The following is a 25,674-nucleotide window of genomic DNA, read 5'->3' as shown; positions in this document are numbered from 1 at the left end:
CTCCAAGGAGCGAGCGAGCTGCCCAGACCTCTGGCTGCGGGGAACTCCAGAAGCTCCAGGCTGCGAGAGCAAATCAGCCCACTGAGGTGTGTGCGGCAGTCGGAGAGAGAGACCGAGGCCTGGGATCGCGCAGTGACAGGGGCAGAGCGACAGCCCTGCCCTGAGCCCCAGCAAGGGGGAGAAGCAAGGCTGCCTGCTTTCCGCTGCTCCCAGGATTGGTTTGAGACAGCGCACCAAAACGCATACAGGTATTTCCCATCGCTTGAGGGTCGGGTGAGAAAAAGCCCTCCCACTGTGCGAGCGGAGCGACTGCGGGACCGGCTGACGGGGCTGGCTTTGTACAAGTCTCTAGGGCCCGGTGCCATGCATGCCGGGGTGCAGAAGCAGATGGCCGACTGTGGGGTGGCCAAGCCGCTGTCCATCTCTTTAGGGAAGTCGTGGCTGTTGGGCAGAGTCCACGGCGACTGGCAAATGGAAACATCACTCCGAGGAGGCCCCGGGAAACTCCAGGCCCGTCAGCCTCACCTCGGTGCCTGGGGAGTCTGTGGAGCAGATCCCCCGCGAAGAGATGTTCAGGCACATGCGAGACGAGCCCTCCTCACCCTTGTGTCCTCCTGCCTCCGGTACCACGGGCACCAAGCAGCGCGGTGCAGTCGCCGTAGGAGGAGGAAGGGATGGCAGCCAGAGAGTGGGACCGGGCAGGTTCAATGGGGGATTTTCTGATATGAAAGTGCCTTACTTTCGATTAAAAGGAGATCTTCCGAGAGAAAATGCCTGACTTTCGGATTAAGTGTGGGATTTTGCAAGAGAAATTGTGTGATTCTTGGGTTAAAGGGGGGATTTTTGAAGGGAAAATGGATGATTTTTGGGTTAAGTAGGGAATTTTGAAGAGAAAATGCGTTAATTTTGGTTAAATGTGGGATTTTCAAAGAGAAAATGTGTGATTTTGGGGCTAAATGGGGGGAGTTCCGAAGAGAAAATGAGTGATTTTCACATTAAATGGGGGATTTTCCAGGAGAAAAGTCGTAATTTTGGGGTTAAATGGGGGATGTTCAAAGAGAAAACGCATGATTTTGGGATTAAATGGGGGATTTTTGAAGAGAAAATGTGTGATTTTCGGTTAAATGGTGGATTTCTCATGAGAAAATGCGTGATTTTTGGTTTAAATGGGGGATTTTCAATCAAAAATGTGTGATTTTCGTATTTAACAGGGAAATATCTAAGAGAAAATGAGTGATTTTCTGATAAATGGGGGATTTTCGAACAGGAAATGCCTGAATTTTGGTTAAAAGGAGGGTTTTCAGAGAGAAAAGACACGATTTGGAAATTAAATGGGGATTTTCTGTTAAAAACAAATGCGTGATTTTGGGGTTAAATGGGGGAATTTCAAAGAGAAAATGCATGATTTTCAGATAAATGGGGGATTTTCCATGAGAAAATGTGTGATTTTCAAGTTAAATGGGGGGTTTTCGAAATGCAAATGCGTGATTTCTTGTTTAAATGGGGGGGTTTTCCAGGAGAAAATGCATGCTTTTTGGGTGAATGGGGGATCTTCTGAAAGAAAATGCATAATTTTCGGGTTAAATGGGGGATTTTCGAAGAGAAAATGCGTGATGTTCAGTTAAATGCGGCATTTTCAAAGAAAAAAATGCATGATATTCGGGTTAAATGGGGGATTTCTGTTAAGGAAATGAGTGATTTTTGGGTTAAATGGGCAGTTTTCAAACAGAAAATGTGATACGTCTGGGTTAAGTTGCCAATTTACAAAGAGAAAATGGATGATTTTCAGTTAAATGGAGGGTTTTTGAAGAGAACATGTGTGATTTAAATGGGGATTTTCGATGAGAAAATGTGTGATTTTCAGTATAAGTGGGGGATTTGTTTTTTAGGAAAATGCGAGACGTTTGGGTTAAATGTGGGATTTTGCAAGAGAAAATGCGTGCTATTCTGTTAAATGGGGCATTTTTGAAGAGAAAATGCATGGTTTTTGCTTTAATGGGGGATTTTCAAACAAAAACGTGTGATTTTTGTATTTCATTGGGAATTATCTAAGAGAAAAGGAGTGATTTCCGGGTCAAATGAGGAGTTTTTGTTAAGAAAATGTGTGATTTTTGGTTAAATGGGGGATTTTTGAGCAGGAAATACATGATTTTCGAGTTAAATGTGGGATATTTTAAGAGAAAATATGTGCTTTTTGGTTAAAAGGCTGATTTTGGCAATGAAAATGCGTGACTTTCAGTAGGCCCCATTGCCCCCAGTGTGCGTCCCAGCCTGACGGGACGGGGGGTGTCTTTCTAAAACAAAGATGCCACTCAGCTTCCGAAGGTGACCTCGGAATTAGTTTTATTTAGCGAAGGTGCCAGGAGGTTTCACAGGAGTAGTCTGAATTTAGCGAGAGAAGTGGGAGCGAGGCTGCCAGGGAAGCAGTCAGGCATGGGATGGGTGACCTGGTGGGCAACCCAGGAACGGATCCTCCGAGATCCTTGGCTGGTGGGAAGAGGGAGCGGGTGTCATGTGGCCAGGAGGTAGGGAGTGAAAGGGGTTGGAGCTTGGAGAACGTTTGGGAGCTTCCGCAGCAGTTTCTGTCTGTTGGCCGTCCCTCGAGTCGAAAATGTCGACCTGTTCCAAACCCCTCTATCACCTCGTTGAACGTCCAGCTCTGGCCAACCGTTTCTGAACACCACGGTGGGGCCGGGCGTCCCTTCCCCCCAACCGTGCTGAGATTCTGTGTTTTGATGAAGAAAAGCTTGTGTGCGTCAAAGGGAGACCTGAGGCTGAAACGGGGCCGACCTTCCTCTCAGGTCCAACATGATGAATCCATCCCGCTCTCCCGGGTCAGTGCCAAGATGCAGAGAAGACCGCTCAGTGTGCCGCTTGTTGCTTTTCTCCTCCAACGTTGGATGTTGTCTGGAGAGTCACTTTTCAGAGGAAGAAGGCAGACTAAAGACTACAAAATCGCCCTCTGTGCAACCAGGTGCTTGGCATGTCCTGCTCGTGTCGCCAGGTGAGCCGCTTCCTTCAGAGACATCACAGCTGCCTCCATGGGCTGTACTGTGGCAGAGCCCCAGTGGGCTCAGAGCTTCTGGGACAGCAGTGCTGAGAGGACGTGCTGCTTCCAGGGCTCATCTGTCGCTGACATGGAGAGAGGAAAGGCTCGACGTGCAAAGCGCCCAAAGACATTTGACCACTCCGCTGCAAGCGAGGCTGTTGGCGAGGGCCGTCGGGAGGGCACGCGGTTGGCGAGGGCCGTCGGGAGGGCACGCAGTTTCCCCTGGGTGCACCGCAGCAACTCTCAGGGCCGAGTGGGACCCCTTGGTGGAGAGCAACCCTGGAGCAACCAAGGGGTCGGGACAGGACGGTGGAAGGTGCCGCACTGGTGCTGCAGTGCCTCTGGGGGCCTCTCTGCTCACACTGACAGCACCCAGCACAACCCTGCGGTCGCTGCAGCATGGTTGCTCATCAGCACTCACCCAAAGTCACCAGGAGCACTATGATGGGCAGCTTGAAAAGCATCTTCTTGTGCCCTGAAGCAGCAGTAGCCAGCTTGCTTGCCATTCCCGTGGCTTTGTCACACCACGTTCTGCAGAGCTGGCCAGCGGAGGCAAGAGCTTGTACTGATAATGCCATCCACAACGCCATCAGCACACGGAGCCTACCGTGGGAGGAAAGAGCCTGGTTGTACACCGGCCACTCTCTGTGCGAGCCGAGACAGGCAGGAGCGGCCTCTGCAGGGGCCCTCCCCAGACGACAGTGATTCCTTGCAGTGATTCCATCCTCCTATCACTCAGATGTTGAGAGCCAGCCCCCTGCCCCTCAGTGACAGCAGTGGGACTGGGTGAGGATGGGGATCGTGGCAGTAGCACCGGTGGGATTGGGTGGGGCACACGGGGCCACTGCATGGGGGGAGTGATGCTGGGAATAGGCACCAGGATGGTCAGATGGCACCTGCGGACAGTACTGATGGCAGCAGGTCCTGTCTGGGACAGAGGCTGTGTGCGGCTGGTGACATCACAAGCGGCCAGCAGCGAGGACAAGGACCCAAAAGGAACGGCGGCACCGTCCGATGGGGACGGCGGCGGTGTTCCCAAGGGCTGGCACTCACCGTTGCTGCACTTGGGCTGGGAGGGGTCCGTGCTGAGGACCTGTAGGGCAGCGGGATGAGGAGGGGCGGTGGGGTCCTAATGGGACCAAGAGACGCTGGGGGATACGGGACACGGGGGTGTCCCGTCCCCCAAGTCACGCGCACCACTGCTGGCTCTTGGTTGCTGCTGCAAAGCGAGGCCAGAGGGCACCGTGAGTGTCCCCTGGGGACAGCCCCATCGGCCCCAGTGTGCGTCCCAGCCTGACGGGACGGGGGGTGTCTTTATAAAACAAAGATGCCACTCAGCTTCCGAAGGTGACCTCGGAATTAGTTTTATTTAGCGAAGGTGCCAGGAGATTTCACAGGAGTAGTCTGAATTTAGCGAGAGAAGTGGGAGCGAGTGGCTGAGCTGACCTCTCTGAGCTGAGGTGGTGCATTTCAGCAGTGGTGACAGCGGCTGCCAGGGCGTGCTGCTGGCTCAGATTCAAGTGGCCATCAACCAGAACAGCCAGATGCCTTATAGCGGGGTTGCTCTCCAGCCCCTAGCCCCCCAGTCTGCACGCAGAGGCAGGGCAGCAGCGTCCCAGGTGCGGAGCCCAGCACTTGCTCCTCTTTGTGCGGATGGTGACTAGCCTCAAATCTGTCCAGATCTCAGGGCGAGGCCTCTCTCCCATCAACGGAGTCAGCACTCTTCCCAGCTTAGCATCACCCACACGTTTACTTCATACAACTGCCAGATCTTTACTGGAATCAACAGGAAAAACAAAGGCCCTCACAACTGACCCCCACAGAATCCCAATGGGGACAGGTACGGTACCTGTCAGGCCGTAGCCTCCCTTCACCCAACACGGCCATGCTTTGGTCGGCATGGGACGTTCTTAGGGTCGCATCGTCACGGCCTCGTTCTGTCACGAGCCACCTCCCTGCTGACTGCTATACTACAGGGACCCTGACAACCCACCACCAGTTGCTGACCAACTTCGGCCCGGAAAGAATACATTCGAGACACAGAGCTCCATCCCTCCCAGCGTAGGAACTCTGGTGGAGGAAGACGGCTTCTCCTTGACCAAAGCAGCGTTGGCTTCTAGAGAGCAGCAGCGAGCCCAAACCAGCAGATCCAGATCCAGCAGGGAGTGACATCGAGCCCATGGAAGTGGATCCGCCTCCAGAGGACTCCCTCATCATTAGAGGTGCCAGCATCGACACGCAAAGAACTTCTCCTACTTAGGAGCTGAGGAGCTGGTTTAGCAGACACTGCTTCTGGTGCTCCGTGATCCCTCCAGATACCATATGGCAGGTATGGTGGCGGCAGTCAGCAGTGCCGCTTGCAACCTTCACTGCCCCCTCAGCGGTCTCCCCTCAGCCCCGGCATATTGCTCAAGCCGTGAAGCCAAAGGTCCGACGCGGGGTTGAGTGTGCTGGAAGTGGGTGAATCCGCTCAGGAGGGCACCTGAGCTGAACTGCAGCCCACACTGCTCAGTCCCAGCCGGGTGACAGAGCTCCTCCGTGCTGACACCTCAGTGCCACAGCCATCCCAACCACCTTGTCACTGACCCTGAGAGCCCCTTTGTCGGGCAGGGAATTAAGGCCTGTGTTTCTGCCCGATTCCACCATGGGTGCCCCATTCACGGAGGTGCCCAAAGCCGTGGGGGGGGACTTACGCAGCCGGAGAGAGAGGGGCAGGCAGCGTGTGGCAGGAGTGGGGCTGGGCGGGCTGTGAGGTTCCTTCCACCACCACCACAATTTGATTTTATGGTTTCTGATGCTATCTATCCCATGCAAGCCGTTTGTTTGTGCATTACGTGTTCTGTGATCTGTAAGGTCCTTTCAGTGCCAACCTTGCAGTGATTCCATCCTCCTATCACTCAGATGTGGAGAGCCAGCCCCCCGCCCCTCAGTGGCAGCAGTGGGACTGGGTGAGGACGGGGATCGTGGCAGTAGCACCGGTGGGATTGGGTGGGGCACGCGGGGCCACTGCATGGGGGGAGTGATGCTGGGAATAGGTACCAGGGTGGTCAGATGGCACCTGAGGACAACACTGATGGCAGCAGGTCCTGTCTGGGACAGAGGCTGTGTGCGGCTGGCGACATCGCAAGCGGCCAGCAGCGAGGACAAGGACCCAAAAGGAACAGCGGCACTGTCCGATGGGGACGGCGGCGGTGTTCCCAAGGGCTGGCACTCACCGTTGGTGCACTTGGGCTGGGAGGGGTCCGTGCTGAGGACCTGTAGGGCAGCGGGATCAGGAGGGGCGGTGGGGTCCTGATGGAACCAAGAGACGCTGGGGGATGTGGGACATGGGGGTGTCCCTTCCCCCAAGTCACGCGCACCACTGCTGGCTCTTGGTTGCTGCTGCAAAGCGAGGCCAGAGGGCACCGTGAGTGTCCCCTGGGGACAGCCCCATCGGCCCCAGTGTGCGTCCCAGCCTGACGGGACGAACAAAGATGCCACTCAGCTTCCGAAGGTGACCTCGGAATTAGTTTTATTTACCGAAGGTGCCAGGAGGTTTCACAGGAGTAGTCTGAATTTAGCGAGAGAAGTGGGTGCGAGGCTGCCAGGGAAGCCTCATTTTCTGATGGAAATCGGATGATGTCCGGAGAGTCCGTTTTCTGGAGAAGGCGGCAGACTGAAGAGTAAGAAATCTCCCTCCATGCCCCTGGATGCTTGGTGTGCCCCGCTCATGCCTGCGGGTGTGCCGCTGCCCTCTATGACATCACGGCTGCCCTTTGTGACGTCACAGCTGCCTCCGTGGGCTGCAGCGTGGCAGAGCCCCAGTGGGCTCAGAGCTTTTGGGACGGCAGTGCTGAGAGGACGTGCTGCTTCCAGCGCTCATCTGTTGCCAACATGGCGAGAGCAAAGGCTCGACGCGCCAGGCGCCCGAAGGCATCTGAGCGCTCCGCTGCGAGCGAGGCTGTTGGTGAGGCCCGTCAGCGCCGCGTAGAAGAGGCAGCAGCAATGAGTCAAAGGTAGGGAGGCGGGTGGAACCTGCAGGGGGCATCGGGCTGGGGGCAAGCACGCACTCAGCTCTCGGTGGCTGGGGGAGCGGGGCAGCCGGGGGAAGCCCCTGGTTTTACCCTGCTGGAGGCCAAGGCCCGGGTCGTGGCTGAGAGATGGCTCAGGCAGGTAGCGGGGGCTGCAGTGCAGAATGGTGCTGTGCTGCCCTAGGCAGGGCACCGCCACTGCGGGCCTGTAAAGCTCTCGGTGGGGCAGGGAGCGTGGGGAGCCCAGAGAACAACCCCCACCCGTGCTGCCCTATCTCTGCAGCTGGGATGGAGCCGGGAGGCGTCCCAAGGGCTGTCGTCTGGGGAGGGCCCCTGCAGAGGCCGCTCCTGCCTGTCTCGGCTCGCACAGAGCGCGGCCGGTGTACAACCAGGCTCTTTCCTCCCACGGTAGGCTCCGTGTGCTGCTGGCGTTGTGGATGGCATTTTCAGTACAAGCTCTTGCCTCCGCTGGCCAGCTCTGCAGAACGTGGCGTGACAAAGCCACGGGAATGGCAGGCAAGCTGGCTGCTGCTGCTTCAGGGCACAAGAAGATGCTTTTCAGGCTGTCCATCATAGTGCTCCTGGTGACTTTGGGTGAGTGCTGATGAGCAACCATGCTGCAGCGACCGCGGGGTTGTGCTGGGTGCTGTCAGTGTGAGCAGAGAGGCCCCCAGAGGCACTGCAGCACCAGTGCGGCACCTTCCACCGTCCTGTCCCGACCCCTTGGTTGCTCCAGGGCTGCTCTCCACCAAGGGGTCCCACTCGGCCCCTGAGAGCTGCTGCGGTGCACCCGGGGGAAATGGGAGCAGCTCTGGGGCACCGAGCTGCACGACCACGGGGCTGCAGTGCCCTGAAGGCCGCGGGCAGAGACGTCCTCAGTCCGCACCATTGCCAACATCCTCTGCTCACCTGCGGCTTCCCAGGCTACAAGGAAAAGACAACACGAGCAACCGGTAGCAACCCCTGAACTTACGACCTGCTCTGCCTTGTGAATTGCAGCCATGGTGAATGTGTGTGTCTTCAAGACTTGCTGGGCAGCTAGGAGAATTTGGGAAGACAGCACGGCACAGGTCAGTGCCCGTGGGCTCAGACGTCCTTCCTCAGTCCTGGCCTCTTGTGCCCGCCAGCACGGAGCTCACAGCCCGCAGGACGCGGCTTGCCTTGCGTGCCAGACCTCTGGGTGCTGACAGTCACGCTGAGCTGTGCGCTGACGTGGTCGTGTCGTGACGTTGTTTCTCGTCTTTCCCAGGAGATCGAGAGACTCCAACAGGCAGCGTCTGAGCTGAGAGCGCAGCTGGACTGCTACCAGACACCTGACTGGGCGCTGCAAAGCTTTGGTGAGGACACAGGCAGGCAAGCCCTGCTACCCTGTGCTTCTCCACGTCTGCGGCCTCTTGCACTCATCTCCTCCCCCATCATTACAGGTGCCACCATCGACACGCGGAGAACTTCTCCTATTTACGAGCTGAGGAGCTGGTTTAGCAGACACTGCTTCTGGTGCTCTGTGAACCCTCCGGATACCATATTGCAGGTATGGTGGCAGCAATCAGCAGCGCTGGTTGCACCCCTTGCTTTCCCCTCGCGGGTCTCCCTCCCCCTCAGCCCCAAAGGTTTGATACGGGGCTGGGTGTGCTGGAGGTGGGTGGTTCTGCTCAGGAGGGCACCTGAGCTGAACTGCTGTGTGCGGCCCACGTTCCGCAGTCCCAGCTGGGTGAGAGAGCTCCTCCGTGCTGACACCTCAGTGCCACAGCCATCCCAAGTGTCCCTCTGCGGGGGTAGAGCTGGGGGCCAGCAGTGCCAGCGCTGGAGAGAGATGCTTCCCGGAGGTCCCACCGCCGTGCCATCCCAAGCCCCATCTTCCCCTTTTCTGTGATACTGAGAGCCCCTTGGTCGGGCAGGGAATTGAGGCCCTGTGTTTCTGCCCTTACCCTCACACCCCGTCAGCCACTCACAAGCACAAGTACGACCCACAGACGCTCGCTGCCTTTGCCTTTAGCTGAACCCCAGCGCTCTGTCCTACTTGTCCGCTCTGCTATTCTCTTTGCAGCCGGGTGTCTCCCTTGGAGAATGCTGGCCCATGGAAGGACAGCAGGGCCAGGTGGTCATCAGGCTGCGTGCCAAAATCCGGCCCTCTTGTGTCACTCTGGAGCACATCACCCCGGAGATGACTCCGAGCGGCACAGCCAGCAGTGCCCCCAGGGATGTCGCTGTCTTTGTAAGTCTCCACTGAGTGCTTCTGCCTGGGATCTGGCCGTGGGGCAGTGCCGGAGGCGGGACTTGCTTGCTTTTGGGCATCCTCAGAGCTCTGTGTCCCGCTGTGTCCTGAGCACGGCAGTGCCCCGAGGGGATGTTTCTTAACGCGGAGTGGTGGAATCCCTCTTCAGCCTTGCTCTGCCAAGCATCCTGGGGATCTTGATCGAGCCTTGAAGTGGAGACTGAGCTCCACCAGAAGCGGTGCCGGACTACTGCCCGAGCCCCAGGGCAGGGGGGGGAGGCGGGCTTGGACAGCCATGTGCTGAGACAGCACGCACCTTTGCTCTCTGTGGCGTGAGCCTGAGCGGCCCTCCTTGTGCTTTGCTTTTGCAAGGGACTGGATGCGGACAGCGAAGAGGAGGTTCCCCTTGTGTCATTCACCTTTGATGTGGGGGAAGGGCCCACGCAGACCTTCTTGCTAAAGGTACAGTACGCGCACGGGGGCAGCGTGCCAGGGAGGACGCCTGCTGCCTGCCCCTCCCTGTGTCCCCACATGCCTGCAACCTGGAGCCCTCCCTCCGGCTGCACAGCCACGCTCTCCCGCCTTCTGGAGCTCCTGAGCAACAGGAGTGGCAGTGGAGAGCTGTTGAGCGTACCGTGGGAATTTACACCCCCATTTCTTTGTCCCTCCCCGTTTCCTTTGCAGAATAATCATTCCAGAGCCTTTCGCTACATCAAGGTTCTGGTGAAGAGCAACTGGGGACACCCCCGTTACACCTGCCTTTACCGGGTGCAGGTGCACGGAAAGGTGGTGAAAACAGAAGACCATAGAACCGCAGAGTCATTGAATGGCTAAGGCTGGAAAAGACCCACAGGATCATGCGATGCAACCAGTCACCCGTCACCAGCGGTTCTCATGAAACCAAGGTCTGTAATTGGATTCGTCGTTGAAAAAATAAAGACCTTAACCACATGTCGAAGCGTGTCTGGGTTGAGATGGGGCACAGCTCTGTGGGGTGGGCAGCTCATCATTCATCTCCACCCTCCCAAAGCTCTGCGCCGGGCTCGCCGCTGCTCCCCTGACAGCAACGCGGCGAGCGCTCGTCGCAACGGCGGGGCTGAGGCACAAAGCCAGGCGGAGGGGCCGCAGGCTTTCTGGGCTGACACGGGCAGCCACATGGACCTCCAAGGAGCGAGCGAGCTGCCCAGACCTCTGGCTGCGGGGAACTCCAGAAGCTCCAGGCTGCGAGAGCAAATCAGCCCACTGAGGTGTGTGCGGCAGTCGGAGAGAGAGACCGAGGCCTGGGATCGCGCAGTGACAGGGGCAGAGCGACAGCCCTGCCCTGAGCCCCAGCAAGGGGGAGAAGCAAGGCTGCCTGCTTTCCGCTGCTCCCAGGATTGGTTTGAGACAGCGCACCAAAACGCATACAGGTATTTCCCATCGCTTGAGGGTCGGGTGAGAAAAAGCCCTCCCACTGTGCGAGCGGAGCGACTGCGGGACCAGGCTGACGGGGCTGGCTTTGTACAAGTCTCTAGGGCCCGGTGCCATGCATGCCGGGGTGCAGAAGCAGATGGCCGACTGTGGGGTGGCCAAGCCGCTGTCCATCTCTTTAGGGAAGTCGTGGCTGTTGGGCAGAGTCCACGGCGACTGGCAAATGGAAACATCACTCCGAGGAGGCCCCGGGAAACTCCAGGCCCGTCAGCCTCACCTCGGTGCCTGGGGAGTCTGTGGAGCAGATCCCCCGCGAAGAGATGTTCAGGCACATGCGAGACGAGCCCTCCTCACCCTTGTGTCCTCCTGCCTCCGGTACCACGGGCACCAAGCAGCGCGGTGCAGTCGCCGTAGGAGGAGGAAGGGATGGCAGCCAGAGAGTGGGACCGGGCAGGTTCAATGGGGGATTTTCTGATATGAAAGTGCCTTACTTTCGATTAAAAGGAGATCTTCCGAGAGAAAATGCCTGACTTTCGGATTAAGTGTGGGATTTTGCAAGAGAAATTGTGTGATTCTTGGGTTAAAGGGGGGATTTTTGAAGGGAAAATGGATGATTTTTGGGTTAAGTAGGGAATTTTGAAGAGAAAATGCGTTAATTTTGGTTAAATGTGGGATTTTCAAAGAGAAAATGTGTGATTTTGGGGTTAAATGGGGGGAGTTTCGAATAGAAAATGCGTGATTTTCACATTACATGGGGGATTTTCCAGGAGAAAATTCGTAATTATGGGGTTAAATGGGGGATGTTCAAAGAGAAAACACATGATTTTGGGGTTAAATGCGGGGTTTTTGAAGAGAAAATGTGTGTTTTTCTTGTTAAGTGAGGGAATTTTGAAGGCAAAATGCGTGGTTTTTGGTTAAATGGAAGATTTTCAAAGAGAAAATGTGTGGTTTTCAGGTTAAATGGGTAATTTTCCAAGAGAAAATGCATGGTTTTTGGTTAAGTGGGGGATTTTCCAAGAGAAAATGTGTGATTTTCTGATTAAATGTGTGATTTTCGAAGACAAAATGCGGTGGTTTTTTTGGGTTCAGTGGCGGATTTTCAAAGAGAAAATGCGTAATTATGGGGTTAAATGGGGGATGTTCAAAGAGAAAACGCATGATTTTGGGGTTAAATGCGGGATTTTTGAAGAGAAAATGTGTGATTTTCGGGTTAAGTGAGGGAATTTTGAAGGCAAAATGCAAGGTTTTTGGTCAAATGGAAGATTTTAAAAGAGAAAATTAGTGATTTTCGGGTTAAATGGGTAATTTTGCAAGAGAAAATGCATGGTTTTTGGTTAAGTGAGGGATTTTCCAACAGAAAATGCGTGATTTTCTGGTTAAATCTGTGATTTTCGAAGACAAAATGAGTTTTTTTTTTTTTTTTTTTTTTTTGGGTTACGTGGGGGATTTTCCAAGAGAAAATGCGTGATTTTTGGTTAAATGTGCGACCTACCATGAGAAAATGTGTGATTTTCTGGTTAAATATTGGATTTTCATAGAGAAAATGTGTGATTTTCGGGTTATGTGAGGAAATTTCCAACAGAAAATGAGTGATTTTCGGATAAAGTGCGGGATTTTCAAGGTCAAAATGTGTGATTTTCTGCTTTGATGGGGGATTTTCCAACAAAATATGCGTGATTTTGGGGTTAGATGTGGGATTTTCAAAGAGAAAATGCGTGATTTTCTGGTGAAATATTGGATTTTTGTTGAGAAAACTTGCGGTTTTCGGGTTAAGTGGGGATTTTTCGAAGAGAAAATGTGTGATTTTCAGCTTAAATGGGGGATTTTCAAGGTCAAAATGTGTGATTTTCTGGTTCGATGGGGGATTTTCCAGGAGAAAATGTGTGATTTTGGGGTTAAACGGGGGATTTTGCAAGAGAAAATGCGTGTTTTTAAGGTTAATGAGGTAATTTTTGGGGGAAAATGTGTGAATTTCGGGTTAAGTGGGGTCATTTTCAGGAAGAAAAGGCGTGATTTTCAGCGTCAGTAGGGTGTTTTTGAGGCGAAAATCCGTGATTTTCTGTTGAAATGGGGTATTTTTCCTCCCACTGCCCCCTGGGCGCCGCTCAATGGCTCCATGTAGGAGGATACCCCAACCGTGGGGTCACCCTCCCATTTGGGGTGATGCCCCCCACTGAGGTCACGCCTCCTCCCCCCCAACTCAGGGCAATACCCCAAACGGGAGGTCTTTCCCAGGATGGGGCTGAGGGCTCCCCGCGCGACGGTGGCGCCCCGCTGTGAGGTCCAGAACTAGGAGGCAGGTGGGGGGCGAGGGAGAACAGAAGGTCGGGGATCGTTGGCGGTTACGGGGCGCCGTCGGGCTGACGGGGTTTCCGCGGGGAACGACGCGGCCCCAACGTGCAGCGCGGGGGGCTGAGCGCCCCACCGCCCGTCCCCCGCCCCCCCCACGGCACCGCTCGACGGTTCCTCCCCCTCCGCCCTCTGAGCATGCGCAGTGCGCGCCTCGGGCCGAGAGCGCGCCTCGGGCATTCCCGCGCACGCGCAGTACCGCCCGGCCCCCCTCCCCGCGCCTCAGCCGAGCTGCTGAGCGCGGAGCGCTTCCTACTGGCTGCGCGTCCGGCTGCGCGGCTGCTGATTGGTCGCGGCGGGCGGTAGGCGGGACGAAGCGCCGCTTTTGCGGCCGAGCCCGCGCCCGGCGCTTCCAGAAGGTTCTGCGGTGGCTCCGCGTTGGTGCCTGCGCCGCCACGGAGTTGGTTCCGCGCCCCGTGCTCGGTGAGCGCCCCGGGGGAACACCGCCCCGCCCCGCCCGAACGGAGATTTAACCAGAAAGTCACGTATTTTCTGATGGAAAATCCCCCACTTCACGAAAAACCATGCATTTTCTCTTTGAAAATCCCCCATTTAACCCGAAAATCACGCATTTTCTCTTTGAAAAATCTTCCATTTGACCAAAAACCACGCATTTTGCCTTCAAAATTCCCTCACTTAACCCGAAGATCACGCATATTCTCTTTGAAAATCCCACATTTAACCCCAAAATCATGCACTTTCTCTTTGAACATCCCCCATTTAACCCCATAATTACGAATTTTCTCCTGGAAAATCCCCCATGTAATGTGAAAATCACGCATTTTCTCTTCGAAACTCCCCCCATTTAAGCCAAAAATCACACATTTTCTCTTTGAAACTCCCACATTTAACCAAAATAACGCATTTTCTCTTCGAAATTCCCCCATTTAACCCCAACATCACGACAATTTCTCCTGGCAAATCCCCCGTCAAACCAGAAAATCACACATTTTCACCTTGAAAATCCCACACTTAATCTGAAAGTCACGCATTTTCTCTCCGAAAATCTCCATTTCCACCTGAAAATACGTGATTTTCAGGTTAAGTGAGGGATTTTCCAACCCAAAATGTGTGATTTTTGGGTTGAATGGGGGGTTTTTGAAGAGAAAATGCGTGCTATTTGGGACAAGTGCGGAAATTTGAAGAGAAAATGTGTGATTTTCAGATTAAGTGGGGGATATTCAAGGTCAAAATGTGTGATTTTCTGGTTTGATGGGGGATTTTCCAGGAGAAAATGCATGATTTGGGGGTTGAATGGGGGACTTTCCAACAGAAAATGTGTGATTTTCAGGTTAAGTGAGGGATTTTCCAACAGAAAATGCGTGATTTTCTGGATAAAAGGGGGACTTTCCAGGAGAAGATGTGTGATTTTCGGATTAAGTGGGGGATTTTCAAGGTCAAAATGTGTGACTTTCTGGTTTAATGGGGGATTTGCTAGGAGAAAATGCATGAGTTTTGGGTTAAATGGGGGATTTTTGAAGAGAAAATACGTGATTTTGGGGTTAAATGGGGGATTTTCCAAGAGATAATGCATGATTTTCGGGTTAAATGGGCAATTTTCAAACAGAAAATGTGATATTTTCAGGTAAAGTTGCAGATTTACAAAGAGAAAATGCATGGTTTTCAGTTAAATGGGGGGTTTTTGAAGAGAAAATGCGTGATTCTCGGTATAAATGGGGATTTCCGATGAGAAAATGTGTGATTTTTGGTATAAGAGGTGGATTTTTTTTTAGGAAAGATTGAGGTTTTTGGGTTAAATGGGGTATTTTCCAAGAGAAAACGCGTGATTTTCTGGTTGAATGGCGGTTTTTCCAAGAGAAAGTGCATGATTTTGGGGTTAAATGGGGGATTTTCCAAGAGAAAATGCGTTAATTTTGGTTAAATGTGGGATTTTCAAAGAGAAAATGTGTGATTTTGGGGTTAAATGGGGGGAGTTTCGAAGAGAAAATGTGGGATTTTCACATTACATGGGGGATTTTCCAGGAGAAAATTTGTAATTTTGGGCTTAAATGGGGGATGTTCAAAGAGAAAACGCATGATTTTCGGGTTAAATGGGGGATTTTTTAAGAGAAAATGTTTGATTTTCGGTTAAATGGGGTATTTTCCAAGAGAAAACGCGTGATTTTCTGGTTAAATGGCAGATTTTCCAAGAGAAAGTGCATGATTTTGGGGTTAAATGGGGGATTTTCCAAGAGAAAATACGTGATATTAAGGTAAATGGGGGATTTTGAAGAGAAAAATGCATGATTTTCTCTTTAATGGGGGATTTTCCACCAAAAGTGTGGGATTTTTGTATTTAATTGGGAATTATCTAAGAGAAAATGCATGACTTTGGGGTTAAATGTGGGATTTCTGCTAAGGAAATGTGTGATTTTTCAGTTAAATGGGGGTTTTTCGAAGAGAAAATGCATGATTTTTGGTTTAAATGGGGGATTTTCAATCAAAAATGTGTGATTTTTGTATTTAACAGGGAATTATCGAAGAGAAAATGAGTGATTTTCTGTTAAACGGGGGATTTTCGAACAGGAAATGCCTGAATTTTGGTTAAAAGGAGGGTTTTCAGAGAGAAAACACACGATTTGGAAATTAAATGGGGATTGTCTGTTAAAAACAAATGCGTGATTTTGGGGTTAAACGGGGGAATTTCAAAGAGAAAATGCATGATTTTCAGATAAATGGGGGATTTTCCATGAGAAAATGTGTGATTTTCAAGTTAAATGGGGGGATTTCGAAATGCAAATGCGTGATTTCTTGTTTAAATGGGGGGGTTTTCCAGGAGAAAATGCATGCTTTTTGGGTGAATGGGGGATCTTCTGAAAGAAAATGCATAATTTTCGGGTTAAATGGGGGATTTTCGAAGAGAAAATGCATGATGTTCAGTTAAATGCGGCATTTTCAAAGAAAAAAATGCATGATATTCGGGTTAAATGGGGGGTTTCTGTTAAGGAAATGAGTGATTTTGGGGTTAAATGGGCAGTTTTCAAACAGAAAATGTGATACGTCTGGGTTAAGTTGCCAATTTATAAAGAGAAAATGGATGATTTTCAGTTAAATGGAGGGTTTTTGAAAAGAACATGTGTGATTTAAATGGGGATTTTCGATGAGAAAATGTGTGATTTTCAGTATAAGTGGGGGATTTGTTTTTAAGGAAAATGCGAGACGTTTGGGTTAAATGTGGGATTTTGCAAGAGAAAATGCGTGCTATTCTGTTAAATGGGGCATTTTTGAAGAGAAAATGCATGGTTTTTGCTTTAATGGGGGATTTTCAAACAAAAACGTGTGATTTTTGTATTTCATTGGGAATTATCTAAGAGAAAAGGAGTGATTTCCGGGTCAAATGAGGAGTTTTTGTTAAGAAAATGTGTGATTTTCGGTTAAATGGGGCATTTTTGAGCAGGAAATACGTGATTTTCGAGTTAAATGTGGGATATTTTAAGAGAAAGTATGTGCTTTTTGGTTAAAAGGCTGATTTTGGCAATGAAAATGCGTGACTTTCAGTGGGCCCCATTGCCCCCAGTGTGCGTCCCAGCCTGACCGGACGGGGGGTGTCTTTATAAAACAAAGATGCCACTCAGCTTCCGAAGGTGACCTCGGAATTAGTTTTATTTAGCGAAGGTGCCAGGAGGTTTCACAGGAGTAGTCTGAAGTTAGCGAGAGAAGTGGGAGCGAGTGGCTGAGCTGACCTCTCTGAGCTGAGGTGGTGCATTTCAGCAGTGGTGACAGCGGCTGCCAGGGCGTGCTGCTGGCTCAGATTCAGGTGGCCATCAACCAGAACACCCAGATGCCTTATAGCGGGGTTGCTCTCCAGCCCCTAGCCCCCCAGTCTGCACGCAGAGGCAGGGCAGCAGCGTCCCAGGTGCGGAGCCCAGCACTTGCTCCTCTTTGTGCGGATGGTGACTAGCCTCAAATCTGTCCAGATCTCAGGGCGAGGCCTCTCTCCCATCAACGGAGTCAGCACTCTTCCCAGCTTAGCATCATCCACACGTTTACTTCATACAACTGCCAGGTCTTTACTGGAATCAACAGGAAAAACAAAGGCCCTCACAACTGACCCCCACAGAATGCCAATGGGGACAGGTACGGTACCTGTCAGGCCGTAGCCTCCCTTCACCCAACACGGCCATGCTTTGGTCGGCATGGGACGTTCTTAGGGTCGCATCGTCACGGCCTCGTTCTGTCACGAGCCACCTCCCTGCTGACTGCTATACTACAGGGACCCTGACAACCCACCACCAGTTGCTGACCAACTTCGGCCCAGAAAGAATACATTCGAGACACAGAGCTCATTACCTAGCTCCATCCCTCCCAGCGTAGGAACTCTGGTGGAGGAAGACGGCTTCTCCTTGACCAAAGCAGCGTTGGCTTCTAGAGAGCAGCAGCGAGCCCAAACCAACAGATCCAGATCCAGCAGGGAGTGACATCGAGCCCATGGAAGTGGATCCGCCTCCAGAGGATTAGACTCCCTCATCATTAGAGGTGCCAGCATCGACACGCAAAGAACTTCTCCTACTTAGGAGCTGAGGAGCTGGTTTAGCAGACACTGCTTCTGGTGCTCCGTGATCCCTCCAGATACCATATGGCAGGTATGGTGGCGGCAGTCAGCAGTGCCGCTTGCAACCTTCACTGCCCCCTCAGCGGTCTCCCCTCAGCCCCGGCATATTGCTCAAGCCGTGAAGCCAAAGGTCCGACGCGGGGTTGAGCGTGCTGGAAGTGGGTGAATCCGCTCAGGAGGGCACCTGAGCTGAACTGCAGCCCACACTGCTCAGTCCCAGCCGGGTGACAGAGCTCCTCCGTGCTGACACCTCAGTGCCACAGCCATCCCAACCACCTTGTCACTGACCCTGAGAGCCCCTTGGTCGGGCAGGGAATTAAGGCCTGTGTTTCTGCCCGATTCCACCATGGGTGCCCCATTCACGGAGGTGCCCAAAGCCGTGGGGGGGGACTTACGCAGCCGGAGAGAGAGGGGCAGGCAGCGCGTGGCAGGAGTGGGGCTGGGCGGGCTGTGGGGTTCCTTCCACCACCACCACAATTTGATTTTATGGTTTCTGATGCCATCTATCCCATGCAAGCCATTTGTTTGTGCATTACGTGTTCTGTGATCTGTAAGGTCCTTTCAGTGCCAACCTTGCAGTGATTCCATCCTCCTATATCACTGAGATGTAGAGAGCCAGCCCACTGCCCCATGCGTTGCGGGGTCCTGATGGACTAAGGGACGCTGGGGGATATGGGACAGAGGCAGGGGATGGGGGTGTCCCTTCCCCCAAGTCACGCGCACCACTGCTGGCTCTTGGTTGCTGCTGCAAAGCGAGGCCAGAGGGCACCGTGAGTGTCCCCTGGGGACAGCCCCATCGGCCCCAGTGTGCGTCCCAGCCTGACGGGACGGGGGGTGTCTTTATAAAACAAAGATGCCACTCAGCTTCCGAAGGTGACCTCGGAATTAGTTTTATTTAGCGAAGGTGCCAGGAGGTTTCACAGGAGTAGTCTGAATTTAGCGAGAGAAGTGGGAGCGAGGCTGCCAGGGAAGCCTCATTTTCTGATGGAAATCGGATGATGTCCGGAGAGTCCGTTTTCTGGAGAAGGTGGCAGACTGAAGAGTAAGAAATCTCCCTCCATGCCCCTGGATGCTTGGTGTGCCCCGCTCATGCCTGCGGGTGTGCCGCTGCCCTCTATGACATCACAGCTGCCCTTTGTGACGTCACAGCTGCCTCCGTGGGCTGCAGCGTGGCAGAGCCCCAGTGGGCTCAGAGCTTTTGGGACGGCAGTGCTGAGAGGACGTGCTGCTTCCAGCGCTCATCTGTTGCCAACATGGCAAGAGGAAAGGCTCGACGCGCCAGGCGCCCGAAGGCATCTGAGCGCTCCGCTGCGAGCGAGGCTGTTGGTGAGGCCCGTCAGCGCCGCGTAGAAGAGGCAGCAGCAATGAGTCAAAGGTAGGAGGCGGGTGGAACCTGCAGGGGGCATCGGGCTGGGGGCAAGCACGCACTCAGCTCTCGGTGGCTGGGGGAGCGGGGCAGCCGGGGGAAGCCCCTGGTTTTACCCTGCTGGAGGCCAAGGCCCGGGTCGTGGCTGAGAGATGGCTCAGGCAGGTAGCGGGGGCTGCAGTGCAGAATGGTGCTGTGCTGCCCTAGGCAGGGCACCGCCACTGCGGGCCTGTAAAGCTCTCGGTGGGGCAGGGAGCGTGGGGAGCCCAGAGAACAACCCCCACCCGTGCTGCCCTATCTCTGCAGCTGGGATAGAGCCGGGAGGCGTCCCAAGGGCTGTCGTCTGGGGAGGGCCCCTGCAGAGGCCGCTCCTGCCTGTCTCGGCTCGCACAGAGCGCGGCCGGTGTACAACCAGGCTCTTTCCTCCCACGGTAGGCTCCGTGTGCTGCTGGCGTTGTGGATGGCATTTTCAGTACAAGCTCTTGCCTCCGCTGGCCAGCTTTGCAGAACGTGGCGTGACAAAGCCACGGGAATGGCAGGCAAGCTGGCTGCTGCTGCTGCAGGGCACAAGAAGATGCTTTTCAGGCTGTCCATCATAGTGCTCCTGGTGACTTTGGGTGAGTGCTGATGAGCAACCATGCTGCAGCGACCGCGGGGTTGTGCTGGGTGCTGTCAGTGTGAGCAGAGAGGCCCCCAGAGGCACTGCAGCACCAGTGCGGCACCTTCCACCGTCCTGTCCCGACCCCTTGGTTGCTCCAGGGCTGCTCTCCACCAAGGGGTCCCACTCGGCCCGAGAGCTGCTGCGGTGCACCCGGGGGAAATGGGAGCAGCTCTGGGGCACCGAGCTGCACGACCACGGGGCTGCAGTGCCCTGAAGGCCGCGGGCAGAGACGTCCTCAGTCCGCACCATTGCCAACATCCTCTGCTCACCTGCGGCTTCCCAGGCTACAAGGAAAAGACAACACGAGCAACCGGTAGCAACCCCTGAACTTACGACCTGCTCTGCCTTGTGAATTGCAGCCATGGTGAATGTGTGTGTCTTCAAGACTTGCTGGGCAGCTAGGAGAATTTGGGAAGACAGCACGGCACAGGTCAGTGCCCGTGGGCTCAGACGTCCTTCCTCAGTCCTGGCCTCTTGTGCCCGCCAGCACGGAGCTCACAGCCCGCAGGACGCGGCTTGCCTTGCGTGCCAGACCTCTGGGTGCTGACAGTCACGCTGAGCTGTGCGCTGACGTGGTCGTGTCGTGACGTTGTTTCTCGTCTTTCCCAGGAGATCGAGAGACTCCAACAGGCAGCGTCTGAGCTGAGAGCGCAGCTGGACTGCTACCAGACACCTGACTGGGCGCTGCAAAGCTTTGGTGAGGACACAGGCAGGCAAGCCCTGCTACCCTGTGCTTCTCCACGTCTGCGGCCTCTTGCACTCATCTCCTCCCCCATCATTACAGGTGCCACCATCGACACGCGGAGAACTTCTCCTATTTACGAGCTGAGGAGCTGGTTTAGCAGACACTGCTTCTGGTGCTCTGTGAACCCTCCGGATACCATATTGCAGGTATGGTGGCAGCAATCAGCAGCGCTGGTTGCACCCCTTGCTTTCCCCTCGTGGGTCTCCCCTCAGCCCCAAAGGTTTGATACGGGGCCGGGTGTGCTGGAGGTGGGTGGTTCTGCTCAGGAGGGCACCTGAGCTGAACTGCTGTGTGCGGCCCACGTTCCGCAGTCCCAGCTGGGTGAGAGAGCTCCTCCGTGCTGACACCTCGTTGCCACAGCCATCCCAAGTGTCCCTCTGCGGGGGTAGAGCTGGGGGCCAGCAGTGCCAGCGCTGGAGAGAGATGCTTCCCGGAGGTCCCACCGCCGTGCCATCCCAAGCCCCATCTTCCCCTTTTCTGTGATACTGAGAGCCCCTTGGTCGGGCAGGGAATTGAGGCCCTGTGTTTCTGCCCTTACCCTCACACCCCGTCAGCCACTCACAAGCACAAGTACGACCCACAGACGCTCGCTGCCTTTGCCTTTAGCTGAACCCCAGCGCTCTGTCCTACTTGTCCGCTCTGCTATTCTCTTTGCAGCCGGGTGTCTCCCTTGGAGAATGCTGGCCCATGGAAGGACAGCAGGGCCAGGTGGTCATCAGGCTGCGTGCCAAAATCCGGCCCTCTTGTGTCACTCTGGAGCACATCACCCCGGAGATGACTCCGAGCGGCACAGCCAGCAGTGCCCCCAGGGATGTCGCTGTCTTTGTAAGTCTCCACTGAGTGCTTCTGCCTGGGATCTGGCCGTGGGGCAGTGCCGGAGGCGGGACTTGCTTGCTTTTGGGCATCCTCAGAGCTCTGTGTCCCACTGTGTCCTGAGCACGGCAGTGCCCCGAGGGGATGTTTCTTAACGCGGAGTGGTGGAATCCCTCTTCAGCCTTGCTCTGCCAAGCATCCTGGGGATCTTGATCGAGCCTTGAAGTGGAGACTGAGCTCCACCAGAAGCGGTGCCGGACTACTGCCCGAGCCCCAGGGCAGGGGGGGGAGGCGGGCTTGGACAGCCATGTGCTGAGACAGCACGCACCTTTGCTCTCTGTGGCGTGAGCCTGAGCGGCCCTCCTTGTGCTTTGCTTTTGCAAGGGACTGGATGCGGACAGTGAAGAGGAGGTTCCCCTTGTGTCATTCACCTTTGATGTGGGGGAAGGGCCCACGCAGACCTTCTTGCTAAAGGTACAGTACGCGCACGGGGGCAGCGTGCCAGGGAGGACGCCTGCTGCCTGCCCCTCCCTGTGTCCCCACATGCCTGCAACCTGGAGCCCTCCCTCCGGCTGCACAGCCACGCTCTCCCGCCTTCTGCAGCTCCTGAGCAACAGGAGTGGCAGTGGAGAGCTGTTGAGCGTACCGTGGGAATTTACACCCCCATTTCTTTGTCCCTCCCCGTTTCCTTTGCAGAATAATCATTCCAGAGCCTTTCGCTACATCAAGGTTCTGGTGAAGAGCAACTGGGGACACCCCCGTTACACCTGCCTTTACCGAGTGCAGGTGCACGGAAAGGTGGTGAAAACAGAAGACCATAGAACCGCAGAGTCATTGAATGGCTAAGGCTGGAAAAGACCCACAGGATCATGCGATGCAACCAGTCACCCGTCACCAGCGGTTCTCATGAAACCAAGGTCTGTAATTGGGTTTGTCGTTGAAAAAATAAAGACCTTAACCACATGTTGAAGTGTGTCGGGGTTGAGATGGGGCACAGCTTTGCCATTCTGCGGCACACGGCCGTCCAGCCGCTCAGCACCACCACGAAACCGGGCGACGGCAAAAGCGCCTCCGCAAAGGGGCCCCGTGCCGGCACAGCGCCGAGGGCGACGACGGGAACGCTGGGGACGAAGGCCCATCCCAACCCCCCCGCGGACATCGCGGACGAGCGAAGGGCCCCGAGGGGACGGCATGGAGCGCCGCGCGGAGAACGCGGCGGAGAGAAGCGGAAGAAACGGCCCACGAGGAGCCGGGGGCCGCGGGGGCGGTGGGGGGGAAGCGGCGCTCGCCCTCAGGAGGGCCCGGCCCACGGGAGCCGACGCCGGGGAGGAAGCGGCCGCCCGCCCCAGCACCCCCTCGCGGGCCCGGCCGGGCGGGGCGGTGTTCCCCCGGGGCGCTCACCGAGCACGGGGCGCGGAACCAACTCCGTGGCGGCGCAGGCACCAACGCGGAGCCACCGCAGAACCTTCTGGAAGCGCCGGGCGCGGGCTCGGCCGCAAAAGCGGCGCTTCGTCCCGCCTACCGCCCGCCGCGACCAATCAGCAGCCGCGCAGCCGGACGCGCAGCCAGTAGGAAGCGCTCCGCGCTCAGCAGCTCGGCTGAGGCGCGGGGAGGGGGGCCGGGCGGTACTGCGCGTGCGCGGAATGCCCGAGGCGCGCTCTCGGCCCGAGGCGCGCACTGCGCATGCTCAGAGGGCGGAGGGGGAGGAACCGTCGAGCGGTGCCGTGGGGGGGGCGGGGGACGGGCGGTGGGGCGCTCAGCCCCCCGCGCTGCACGTTGGGGCCGCGTCGTTCCCCGCGGAAACCCCGTCAGCCCGACGGCGCCCCGTAACCGCCAACGATCCCCGACCTTCTGTTCTCCCTCGCCCCCCACCTGCCTCCTAGTTCTGGACCTCACAGCGGGGCGCCACCGTCGCGCGGGGAGCCCTCAGCCCCATCCTGGGAAAGACCTCCCGTTTGGGGTATTGCCCTGAGTTGGGGGGGAGGAGGCGTGACCTCAGTGGGGGGCATCACCCCAAATGGGAGGGTGACCCCACGGTTGGGGTATCCTCCTACATGGAGCCATTGAGCGGCGCCCAGGGGGCAGCGGGAGGAAAAATACCCCATTTCTACAGAAAATCACCGATTTTCGCCTCAAAAACACCCTACTGACGCTGAAAATCACGCCTTTTCTTCGTGAAAATAACCCCACTTAACCCGAAATTCACACATTTTCACCCAAAAATTACGTCACTAACCTTAAAAACACGCATTTTCTCTTGCAAAATCCCCCGTTTAACCCCATAATCACACATTTTCTCCTGGAAAATCCCCCAATTTAAGCTGAAAATCACACATTTTCTCTTTGAAAATCCCCCATTTAACTGAAAATCACGCATTCTGTCTTTGAAAATCCCCCATTTAACCCGAAAATCGCGCATTTTCTGTTGGAAAATCCCCCACTTAGCTGAAAATCACACATTTTCTCCTGCAAAACCCCCCATTTAATCTGAAAATCACAAAATTTCTCTTTGAAAATCCCCCATTTAACCCCAAAATCACGCATTTTCTCCACGGAAATCCCCCTTTTAACTTAAAATCACACATTTTCACCCTGATAATCCCCCATTTACACGAAAATCACACGTTTTCTCTTTGAAAATCACACATTTACGCGAAAACCACACGTTTTCTCTTTGAAAATCCCCCATTTACGCGAAAATCACGCTTTTTCTCTTTGAAAATCCCCCATTTAACCTGAAAATCACGCGTTTTCTCTTTGAAAATCCCCCATTTAACCTGAAAATCACGCGTTTTCTCTTTGAAAATCCCCCATTTACGCGAAAACCACGCGTTTTCTCTTTGAAAATCCCCCATTTAACCCGAAAATCACGCGTTTTCTCTTTGAAAATCCCCCACTTGACTTAAAATCACGCATGTTCTGCTGGTGTTGAGTGGTGCCCACCCGCAGCCCCCCACGCTATGGGAGCGCCTGTTATGGGGCAGCCCGGCTCAGCCCCACAGCGCTCCTCGCAGCCCCATCGCTGTGCGCTTCATGAGTACCAACGAGAAGGGGGGCGGCGTCGGGGTTCCCATAGGGCAGCACAGCCCCCATCCGCACTGAACGCACCCCATGGGGCCGTATGGGGCCCGGGGGTCGAGCGGAGCCCCCCCCCTGCACTCCCTCCACGCCCCACATGTGGGGGTGGGCGCCTCCGTCCCCCTCAGTGCTGCGCCCCGCGGGCGGCCCCACAATCTTTGGGGACCCCCAACGGCGCCCCTCTGTGGGGTCGCGGGGCGGATAACTGCACCGGAGCCCAACCCCGAGTGGGGGGGTGAGGAGGAGGAGGGGGTGAAGATGAGGGTGGTGATGATGATGGTGATGATGAAGATGAACATGATGGTGATAGTGATGATGATGATGATGAAGATGATGATGGTGGTGGTGATGATGAAGATGAAGATGAAGGTGATGATGATGATGATGATGATGATGATGATGATGATGAAGATGATGATGAAGATGATGAAGATGATGATGATGGTGGTGAAGATGATGAATATGATGGTGATTATGAAAATGATGGTGATGATGATGAAGAAGATGATGAAGATGACGACGATGAAGCTGATGACGATGATGATGATGATGATGAAGATGGTGATGATGAAGATGATGATGAAGATGAAGGTGATGATGATGATGAAGATGATGATGATGTAGATGATGATGACGATGATGATGATGATGATGAAGATGGTGATGATGGTGATGATGGTGATGATGAAGATGATGATGAAGATGATGAAGATGAAGATGATGATGAAGATGATGATGAAGGTAAAGATGGTGAAGATGACAATGAAGATGATGATGAGGATAACGAACATGATGAAGATGAAGATGATGATGGTGGTGGTGGTGATGAAGATGAAGGTGATGATGAAGATGATGATGATGACGATGATGAAGACAATGAACATGATGAAGATGAAGATGATGATGATGATGAAAATGATGATGAAGATGATGATGATGAAGATGATAATGAAGATGATGATCATAGAATCATAGAATCGCTCAGGTTGGAAAAGGCCCACAGGATCACCCAGTCCAACCATCCACCCATCACCAATGGTTCTCATTAAACCACGTCCCTCAACACAACGTCCAAACGTTCCTTGAACGACTCCACCACCTCCCTGGGCAGCCCATTGCAGTGCCTGACCACCCTTTCAGAGAACAGTATTTCCTAACGTCCAGCCTGAACCTCCCCTGGCGCAGCTTGAAGCCATTCCCTCTCGTCCTATCACTGTCACACGAGAGAAGAGGCTGACCCCCAGCTCACCACAACCACCCTTCAGGCAGTTATAGAGAGCAATAAGGCCTCCCCTGAGCCTCCTCTTCTCCAGACTGACCAACCCCAGCTCCTTCAGCCACTCATCATAAGTAAGGTCTGTGCTCAGACCCCTCAGCAGCTTTGTTGCCCTCCCCTGGACACGCTGCAGGGCCTCCATGTCTTCCT

General features: G+C 54.4%; 2 protein-coding genes and 1 long non-coding RNA gene across 8 annotated transcripts in view; all 3 read left to right on the top strand.

The window, feature by feature from the left end:
* The window catches only part of LOC101747704, a 34,015-nt gene extending 22,841 nt beyond the window's left edge, over positions 1–11,174 (top strand). The window contains exons 2-11 of one of the 5 annotated variants that reach the window (XR_005841806.1): positions 6,661–6,711; positions 6,838–7,044; positions 7,472–7,653; positions 8,059–8,129; positions 8,309–8,590; positions 9,107–9,274; positions 9,647–9,736; positions 9,959–10,179; positions 10,305–10,683; positions 10,867–11,174. Coding sequence is in view for 4 of the 5 variants with exons in the window: in XM_040652470.1 (XP_040508404.1) it covers positions 6,661–6,711; positions 6,838–7,044; positions 7,472–7,653; positions 8,059–8,129; positions 8,309–8,590; positions 9,107–9,274; positions 9,647–9,736; positions 9,959–10,108 (1,201 nt within the window). In the remaining variant the exon portion in view is untranslated. Of the gene's footprint in view, positions 1–6,542; positions 6,712–6,818; positions 7,045–7,471; positions 7,654–8,058; positions 8,130–8,308; positions 8,591–9,106; positions 9,275–9,646; positions 9,737–9,958; positions 10,226–10,304; positions 10,684–10,866 lie in introns of those variants that run through there. The other 4 variants (XM_040652471.2, XM_046903956.1, XM_025143572.3 and 1 more) reach the window with 4 other exon arrangements.
* Positions 7–2,790, top strand: LOC121107552. Its single transcript, XR_005841807.1, has 2 exons — positions 7–248; positions 431–2,790. It is a non-coding gene; the product is annotated as an uncharacterized LOC121107552 (long non-coding RNA).
* A 7,602-nt stretch (positions 11,175–18,776) lies between the features above and the next one.
* LOC121107551 (sperm-associated antigen 4 protein-like) lies at positions 18,777–22,133 on the top strand. 2 transcript variants are annotated; one of them, XM_040652473.2, is made up of 8 exons: positions 18,777–18,960; positions 19,387–19,568; positions 19,972–20,042; positions 20,222–20,309; positions 20,397–20,503; positions 21,015–21,182; positions 21,555–21,644; positions 21,867–22,133. In XM_040652473.2, exons 1-8 carry the CDS (start codon positions 18,839–18,841, stop codon positions 22,014–22,016), a joined length of 978 nt encoding a protein of 325 aa, XP_040508407.1. In that variant the 5' UTR covers positions 18,777–18,838; the 3' UTR covers positions 22,017–22,133. The 2 variants fall into 2 exon arrangements, with proteins under 2 accessions (XP_040508407.1, XP_040508406.1); XM_040652472.2 differs by having other exon boundaries at positions 20,222–20,503.
* Positions 22,134–25,674: the final 3,541 nt, after the last annotated feature.

This window comes from Gallus gallus, chromosome 25 (assembly GCF_016699485.2).
Source record: "Gallus gallus isolate bGalGal1 chromosome 25, bGalGal1.mat.broiler.GRCg7b, whole genome shotgun sequence".
NCBI lineage: Eukaryota > Metazoa > Chordata > Aves > Galliformes > Phasianidae > Gallus > Gallus gallus.
The sequence above is the reverse complement of the archived record's forward strand: the minus strand, read 5'-3'. Positions and strand labels throughout refer to the sequence as shown.